Source organism: Crocuta crocuta, unplaced genomic scaffold (assembly GCF_008692635.1).
Source record: "Crocuta crocuta isolate KB4526 unplaced genomic scaffold, BGI_CrCroc_1.0 scaffold124, whole genome shotgun sequence".
Lineage (NCBI taxonomy): Eukaryota > Metazoa > Chordata > Mammalia > Carnivora > Hyaenidae > Crocuta > Crocuta crocuta.
In genome coordinates, this window is record NW_027551573.1 from 7,742,614 (window position 1) to 7,751,511 (window position 8,898).

Genomic DNA, 8,898 nt, shown 5'->3' on the forward strand with positions numbered 1-8,898 from the left:
GATTCTTCTAGTCAACGGCCTGGTCCCTTGTTTGGAGGTGAGGAAGCCCAGGAGGGCAACCTCTAATTGGAGTGGCTTAGAGATTGGCAGAACTGAGCTTTGATCGGGACCAGAGCTTGGAAATGCCCAGTCGCTCCGAGAAACTACCAGGCACCATGATGCCACGAGGTAACCCAGAGACTGTGGGCACATCGCCCAGAGCCGAAAAAGTCTGGCAGGTTTTCTGCATCAGCCGTACTGACGCCAGAGGCCGGACAAAGGTGTGCCCTCCCAGCAGACCCCTTCCCGGGAAAGGAACCTTGCTCTCTGGCACCTGCCACCACGTTAAGAAGCTGTGCTCAACCCCAGCCGTCCCATAACCCGAGGCCCTTCCCCAAAGAAATCAAGGAAAAGGAACCATAAAAATTTAGTTTTAATGATACAGAAATAGTATATAGTACATTTCTTTCCACAGCAGCACTTCATTCGTCTCTAGAAAGTTTAACAAAATTAAGGCTAAATCAGAGCAATCTGATAGTAAAGGGATATTTTTACGTGGTGTTATTTTTTAAAGAAATGCCTTCATAAATACAGGATATTCTTCAGGCCAAAACTAAAATAAAATGGTTGAACAAGACACCAGATATGTGAAATGCAGTACAAAATGTGCTCCTTTATACCCATTTATGAATAACCTCAACTTCCCTGGGAAGTTCCAAACGGGATTCAAAAAAGAAAGAAACAAAGAACATTTGTGACAGCACATTAAGACTCTGGAGTTAAAACTCGACGGTCCTACAGGCCATTTTACAAAACGAAACCAGGGACAGCGAAGTCCCTCCAGTCCAACCTCATCCCTCCAGAAAAAGCACAACGCAAAAGTGGACGGTATTTAAAAGTACAAGAGAGATCAGAGGCCTGGGTGCTTGGGAGGACAGCCCTGCTCCGTAACGGGCCCCTCCCTCACCTACGGGACAGCTTTAGAGACGAAAACACATGCGGTCCAACAAAAATGGCCCAGATCGAAGGCCAGGAAGCCACGCGGGCCGTGGAGTGACCTCCCACGGCCAGCCGGGACCGCGATCGGGGCGGGGGCGGAAGCTCCTGTCCCCGCGGCCCCCGCCCCCGTGCTGCCTGGCTGCTGGCCGCTGCCTTCTGACTCAAGAGACGCCCTGCAGCTCGCCCAGGATGCGGAATAAGACGAAGGGCCCCTTTTCCTCTTTTCCCTCGGTGAAACTTCTGGAAGGATAATAGACCGGGGCAGTGTCCACTCCCTCCCTGCAGGCAGCCTCGCCCTCTACAGCCCTGGTCTCCCTGAGCGGTGACGCAGGTGACGCACAGCAGCTCCGTCTTCCCCGAGCCCCGGGTCCGCGGGGAGGGCTTGAGCGTCTGCCGCCCCCCCCCCCATCTGCTGGCTCCCATGTTCACACGCTGTCCTCCTCCACGCGCCCCTCCTCCCCCTCGCTGAAGGGGGTCGCGGGTGTCTTGTTAACATCACTAACTGCGAGATAAGGAGGGCTTCTATTTCATTGTAAGCCATTAGACCCCACCTAATTCTTTAACAAGGACGTTCTGCCTCATGATAAGAGGCCCTAGGACCCCAGAGAAACGTCTTCTCGTATAAATGTTAAACTTTTCATCGTAAAGTAGCAGAGAGTGAGAAATAATGCTTTTCTTTAATGTCACATGACAGTTTTGTTTTTCCATTTCTTTGGTACCCAGAGCGAGCCTCGGTTTCCCCTAAAGAAATAAAATGGAAGACAAATGTTCAGGTAGACAACATCAGATACCCTCTTAAGATCTGTGTGTGCCCCCAAAGACTGCTAAAACCTCTAGGAAACAGTGGGTTGAGGTATATGTATACTAAAATGCATTTCTTACATAAATTCATAGGTAAATGCAGATACACAATGCGATAAACATCAACTACCCACATTTGTGTTAATGCGTTAACATTATACAACCACACAATCACAGAAAAACATTTTTTGAGATCTTTTAGCTCAGTAGTTTTCAAATCCGGCTAGCAAGCAGGCTCACCCGCTGAGTCTTTTACTAACAACTTTCCCAGGCTCCACCCATAAAGAATCAAACCCAGTGGGCATGCGTCGGACCTAGAAATCTGTATTTTTTTTTTTCCCATGAAATTCAATGTTCCAACCCCCTTGTGATACAGAAGATGCTAAGGTTCAAAGAAGTCAAGAAGTTCTCTCGGGCTAGCAGGGCCAGTGCCAGAGAAAGGGGTGGAACCTGGCCTCTGGTGTCCCGGCCCGTCACTTTTTCTGTTACTGTGTCCCAGAGCTTTCTCCGAGCCCTGTTACCCCTTAAGCAACCATTTGTAGGTATTCTGTCGTCAGAAGCAGGTGTGAGGCTGTTTGAAGGCAGGGACCACGCCTCCTATTCCTTCGGACACAGTCCTAGGTAATAAACGTCCCGTCGCTCCCATCTCTGTCTACCGTCACCCGAGCAGGTGCAGGATTATCCAGCTGGGTGTCCAGATCCCCCCGAGGAGGGGAGTAAAGCCTGAACTTAAAATGAAGACACCAAGTTCAAACCACAGGACTTTGAATGACAACACAAGTTGCATGAGATTAATTACTATGTCTTCCCCTTGTTCCTGAAATATGTGTTAGGTGAAAAAATAAATGAATCCAAGGGACAGAAAGAAGCCATTTACCTATAACATTACCATGCCTATAGCCATACCTATAGCCATTACCTATAACATTTGGTTATAGATCCTACACTATTCTAAGGAGGTAATTCTCAGCAATGGTTACAACTCTATGTCACTGAGTTTTGTTACTGTTTCTCTTGGTTTTCAGTATGTTTCCTCAGTCTTCTAAAACATTCTTTCAGGATGGAGTCACACTGTAACTCCTTTATAAAGCTGATTGCGAGGGACTAAATACATTTGCCTCTACATCACTCCACGGTTCCTCTCTCTCCCTCTCTCCCCCCTGCCCCTCATATATATACTTAAACACACACACACACACACACACAAGTGTGAATTTAGTTGGAGGTCAGGGCACAGGACTTGTTATATTTTCTATTTGTAGCGATGAATCATAAACCAGGTTATAAATAATTCTACTATATTGCCATCTTGATTTTAGATATGATATGGAAAAAGGGATCACCAAAGCATTTAAAAGGCCAACAGGAAAAATATTAAAGGAAATTTAGGGCTAAAGTGTAAACAAACAGCAGGTGCACAAGCCGCTGGTGCCACACAGCCATGCCCTGCTGGTGTCCACCTACCACGCGGGCCATCCTGGGGCAGGGACAAGGAGGGGCACCCAGCGGAGCCATCTAGGACCAGGGGCAGGGCCCAGCCCTCCGCAGGGAGCACTACGGCTCTCCCCCACCTCCCCCCCCGGGTAACACTAAAAAGACTTAAAGTTCTACTTGAAGGAAATGTCCTTAGAAATAATTTACGGATGTGGCCCTGCCCCCTGGAAAGAGCCTCCATTCAGGGTGGGGTACGGAGGAGACGGGGAACCCCAGGTGGGTCTTCTTCAAGTCCTCTGCCACAAGAGGCTGGGCGGGACACACCTTCTTGACCTTGCCTTTTAATTTTTACAGAAAAGGAACTTTCTCTTCTTTAAACTGTTAGATCCAGTCTTACCTAGATCCAGTCTTACTAGATAGAGATTCCTGGTCATTCCTTCAGATAACCCTTTAAAAAATCACATTGATAAGCTCATTCAGCCATTTATTCACTCGGCACCTATTTACTCAGGGGTGACTGGATTTACAGAAGATCGGAGCCTCCAAAACGTGCACCCCAGCCCCTCCCTTAGTACCCTGGGGTGGGGGGATGGGGCAGGAGCAGAGCCAGCCCTGCAGCCTGGGCTCCTCACCCCCAAACCCCTGATCCAGTGCCCGCCTCCCCACCCCGCCCAAGCATTTAGCAAAACTGCATGCAGAATGTAGGTACTTTCTCATTTCAAAAATTAAAAAACTTACGGGACGAGAGCGCTGTTGTGCCTTACTACAATTTATAAGGCAAATGAATACTAGCAAAACGGAATGATAGAACCAAAGGTAAACGAGACTTTAAAAAAAAAAAAACAAAACAGTAATTGCAGGGTTTATAAAGACGCTTTCCACTACGCTTTGACACTGAATGTTTTATAAAGTCCTGTGTTACATACACACGACAGCTTCTCAGTCTCTCTGCACAGTCAGGGAGTCTTTCCAGAAGGACATGGTGCCACAAAACACCACTCGGGGAAAACACAGAGCACGGCACCTTCCACGGCACCACGGTTACACTCCACTGGGGTCTAGACACACGCTGGGGACATCGGCTGGGAAAACACCCATCTTCTCCATAATCGGAAGGAGGATGAGGCTGCTGCTAACGTTTCCATCAAACATCGTTAACTGCCATCATCTCCTGCGAATCAAACCGCGTTTAGTGAGCAGACTGGCCGGTCTCACCGAAGTTCTGGACGGTCTTAGAACAGGAGAGGTCGAGGCAGCCAATACTTCTCTTCAGGGAGGTTTTAATGAGTAGTCTAGATTCAAATTTATTTTCTGATGGACCATATATTTGTGTAGAGCTATATTTATCACCCCAATCCTTTGATAAGATGCATTGTACCCTGTTCCATAAAATAGAGAGCCTTAACAAGACCAAAAAAACCCAGAAAAACAAAACAAAACAAAAAAAACCCCCGAAAGCCCCTTAGCTGACAGTTACAACTACGAATGAAGAGCTTCGGTAGCTGTATATTCTAATCCCCCAGGAAAATTACACCAAAAACAGACGTTTTGTGACGAGATCACTTAGATGTCTCCAAACCAGAACAAATAGAAAACAACACCGTTAATGGAACTGAAGCACTTTTCTGACCACTACTGCAGAAACACGGAAACTCGGCAGATCGCTGACATGCAGGAACTATCTAGGAAAGAATTAACAAATCAAACTCAAGTACAATTTTAGTAACTGGATCGAAAGGAGACTCTTAATAAAACCAAAATAGTTCTTCCTCAAGGCAACTGTTAGCTAAAAGGAAAAATGATTTCATATCCTTGGTCCATAAAGAAGAAGACACATTTATTTACATTCTCAATGGACTAAAAGAGGTTTGAAACTGTCACAATTAAAATTTTATGCTTCCAAAAATATCATATGATCAATGCACTTAACTTAAAGCTTCAGGTATTAACAACTTCATTGAGACTTCTTAAAAAACCAACACAAACATACCTTCTAGAGTGCAAAATGCTTCTTATTAAATACTTCAGAAACACAAAAGCAATTTGTTTTTTTAAACACAGGAATCCTTTGCTGAAGGATCGTCACCACAAACACGTCCATTGCCGGCAACGGACGCGGAACAAAACCGCCAGCTCAGGTAAAATGCAACAGGAAAATCTTGCATTCGGTTTCCGCCCCTGCCCAGGTGACCCCCACTCATTTGTACAAACTCATCGTTGGACTCTGGTACATGCACATGTATGCGTCACAGAGAAGCCTCCGCGCGCAGCCTTGGATTCTTCTGGAGTCCAAGGAGTGCAGGTCTTCTGGAGACATCTTCAAGTACTCTCCCACTTCCGGGCATGGGGTAACCTGAGGAATGTTGAAGCCGTTCTGACCACCTACGGAGAAGAGGAAGAGTTCTACTTCGGGCAGTAAAGTTCTACACCCCTCTGCTGCTCTGCGCTCCCAATGCAATTTTACAATATTCTAAATTTGGTGAAGGCTGACTTTCAATATCCGAAGGTCTGGTTTCACTTCTGACTTCCAAAAGTTAAAGCCACTTTTTAACCCTCCGCTGTTTTCTCATTTCTTGGATTAGGAGAGGATTCAAGGGCCAGCAGACTAAAACTGGTAAAAGGAGGCAAATCCTGAGCAAAGCTCCACCCCCGCCGCGCAGGCTTCTCTGTGCTCCGTTAGGGAGCAGTGCACATGTCCGCAAACACGCAACACTCCCCTCCCCTCCTGCACCCCGTGTCCCTTCCCGGCAGAAGCACCCCGCTCATTTCACCATGCGCCCATCTGCTTCAGAGCAGATCTAGAGAAATGAATACTATTGCACTTCCCTAAATTGTAAACCTTTGGCTTCACACGTCAGTGGAGTGAATGAGAGCACTAGGGTGAAAGTGCCCCCGGCCTAGCGTCCCAGCGGCTTTTCCCAACGGGTCCCATCGGGGTGCCCGTCAGTTACAGGGCCCCTGGTACTGTACGTGCTCTCGTTAGCATCTGCTCAGTAATGCCCAAGCGTCCTAGAGGACGGCCTAGAGGGGGCAGCACGCTCCCCATTTGGGGAAGAGACACAGGACCAGTAGAATAGGCTGATTTTTCCAAAGAAGAGATTTACTTCTAGTCTTTGCTTTGTCATTTAGAAGACAACGTAGTTGAGTATAAAAAACATAAGCACTGAGATCGGAAAAGGCAGCATTAAACACAAACTATGTGACCTGAGGCACCTTAGCTGCAGCCCTAATGGCAGAGAACCAGGAGAAACCCTCCTGCGGGGACAGCGCACCTCCCAGACACCTGGCACAGGCACCTGAGAAGCAGCGACCGGGGCTCGAACGGAAAATGAGAGGAGCCCGAAAGCAAAAGAAGACAAAGCCGAAAGTAAAACCTCTCAGCCCTAAAATAAGAATTATAGGATTCTTTTTACAAAGATCACATGCATGTCAAAATATCACAACCATATTATTCCTTAATTTAGGAACTGGGCTGCCTGTGCATTTCAAGACCGCCAGGCTGCGTCACCGAGGCACTTCTGAAAGGCTGGTCACGCACGCTCTTCTGTCCCTCGGCACAGACCCCCCACTGTGAACTGTCCCAGCACAAGCGAAAACGGGGCCACCACAGGCAGAAGAGGGGGACGGGAGATACCATCGCGGTCGGCCATGCTGTCAAAGAAGAGCCAGGCAGAGTCGTCCTTCCCGTACTTCACGAAGGCGACATAGTGGCTTGTTTCTATGCAGAGGACAGCAAACAATTCCATCTTCTGGCAGGGGATGCAGCCGTGCCTCCAGTCCCAGTCGGGCAAGTCTTTGGGAAGTGACACCGGGTTATATTTGTGGTTCAGTCTCTTGGGATGCAGGTGGACCTGAAACGGAACATGAAGAGAAGGCCGCTCGAGAGCTGGACTCCGTGTTTGTGGCGATCGGGCTCCGTGTACTCCAACTGAACCCCGTCCCTACTACCGCCAAGCCAAGGACTTTTTAAAAGGTCCCCCAAGTAAACAGATGATGCTTATGCAATCCCACCGGATTATGAATTCAAGTTAAAAATGATTCTGAGAACTTTTCAAAACTGAAATGTCTCCGACTGCAGATAATCTCCGATTAGGAAGAGAAGGTCCAATCCGTGAAGTCACACTTACTTGGGTGTTGCAGGTTTTACAAAACTGCTTGATGTTTCCAGCTGAGATGTCGGGATCGTCATAACACTCTCTACACTCGTACATGGCCAGCCCCCCGCAGATCCGGCACTGTCTGGGGGCTAAAGCGGTAGGGGCGAGAGAGGGGTTAGGGGCTCTAAACATGTGCTCTTCCAGTAAAAAGATTAAAAGGAAAAGTTTATGCTTTATTAAGGACTTGCATTCAAATGGGTCTGTCCCTCCCTGTCCCCGTCAACATTATGTTGTATTTCCTGGGACAGAGCATATCTTTAAAGGCATTTTCTCTGATCAAGTGACAATTTTTTAAAAGCAGAGCAGGGGCGCCCAGGTGGCTCAGTCAGTTAAGTGTCCAACTCTTAATATCAGATCAGGTCGTGATCTCCTGCTTCATGGGATCAAGCCCCATGTCGGGCTCTGTGCTGACAGTGTGGAGCCTGCTTGGGATTCTCTCTCTGCTCCTCCCCTGATCACACTTTCTCAAAATAAATTCAAAATTAAAAACTGTATATGCTAGGGTGTTTTCACATGATTAAAAAAATGTCTGCTGATGAAAATTCAAAGACACAGCAAAGTATAAAGAAAACTACACACATCAACAAGTTCAGTTAGTAAGACATCACCACTGTCTACACTAATGTGAATTTTCTCCAATGACGGATTTATATCTGCGTATCTACATAACCGTGCGTGTGTGTGTGCAAGCGCATGCATGTGTGTGTGTCTCCTCTTATAGAGAGTATCAACATACTTTCTTTTTCACTTAGCTTTACATCACGACCACCTTCTTACACTTTGGTCTTCATAAACATGAATTATAATGGCAGTCGTTTCATTGTACAGAGGCACAGAAATTCATTTCATTTAACTGCTCTCATACAGATTGTTTCTAACTTCTTAATCGTGTGACAATAAATACATTTGCATAGAGAATACTTACTTCCATCTCTGACTATTTTCTCAGATTATCTAAGACAGAAAGTACTAGCTTAATATTTCCAGGCTCTTGAGATACTGAACTGCCTTTCAGAAGAGCTGTATCCTGCAAGACTCTGACTCATAATTAATGAGACTGGCCTATTTTCTGAAAAACAACCAAAGTGGGGCGCCTGGGTGGCTCAGTCGGTTAAGCGTCTGACTTTGGCCCAGGCCATGATCCTGCGGTCTGTGAGTTCCAGCCCCGCGTCAGGCTCTGTGCTGGCAGAGCCTGGAACCTGCTACGGATTCTTGGTCTCCCCCGACCCTGCTCCTCTCCCCACTCGCACTTGTCTCTTTGTCTCTCTCTCAAAAATAAGTAAACATTCAAAAATTTTTGAAAAACAAAGAAAGCAAAAAAATCTTATACTTACTGTCTTCAAGTAAATCCGTTATATTTAATTCTAGAGAAGGAAAAATTTTTTTAAACAGTTTAAAGTCTTTTCCAAATCGAGGCATCTGAATAATGAGACACGATGGTGCCTAAAAACAAGATACATGTATTTTTAGAATCAAAGTGCTGGAAAAAATGTTCCCTATGAAACTGAAGCAGCCACTGTGGGCACCC

At 46.6% G+C, this 8,898-nt stretch overlaps 1 protein-coding gene across 3 annotated transcripts in view; it reads right to left on the reverse strand.

Moving 5' to 3' along the window:
* Positions 1–394: 394 nt before the first annotated feature.
* Positions 395–8,898, reverse strand: part of CYLD (CYLD lysine 63 deubiquitinase) — a 68,994-nt gene continuing 60,490 nt past the window's right edge. For all 3 annotated transcript variants that reach the window (XM_077751366.1, XM_077751367.1, XM_077751365.1), the window contains 4 exons: positions 8,705–8,813; positions 7,341–7,459; positions 6,848–7,064; positions 395–5,595 (listed from right to left, as the gene is read on the reverse strand). In XM_077751366.1, coding sequence (XP_077607492.1) covers positions 5,411–5,595; positions 6,848–7,064; positions 7,341–7,459; positions 8,705–8,813 — 630 coding nt within the window. In that variant the 3' untranslated portion in view covers positions 395–5,410. The remainder of the gene's footprint in view (positions 5,596–6,847; positions 7,065–7,340; positions 7,460–8,704; positions 8,814–8,898) is intronic.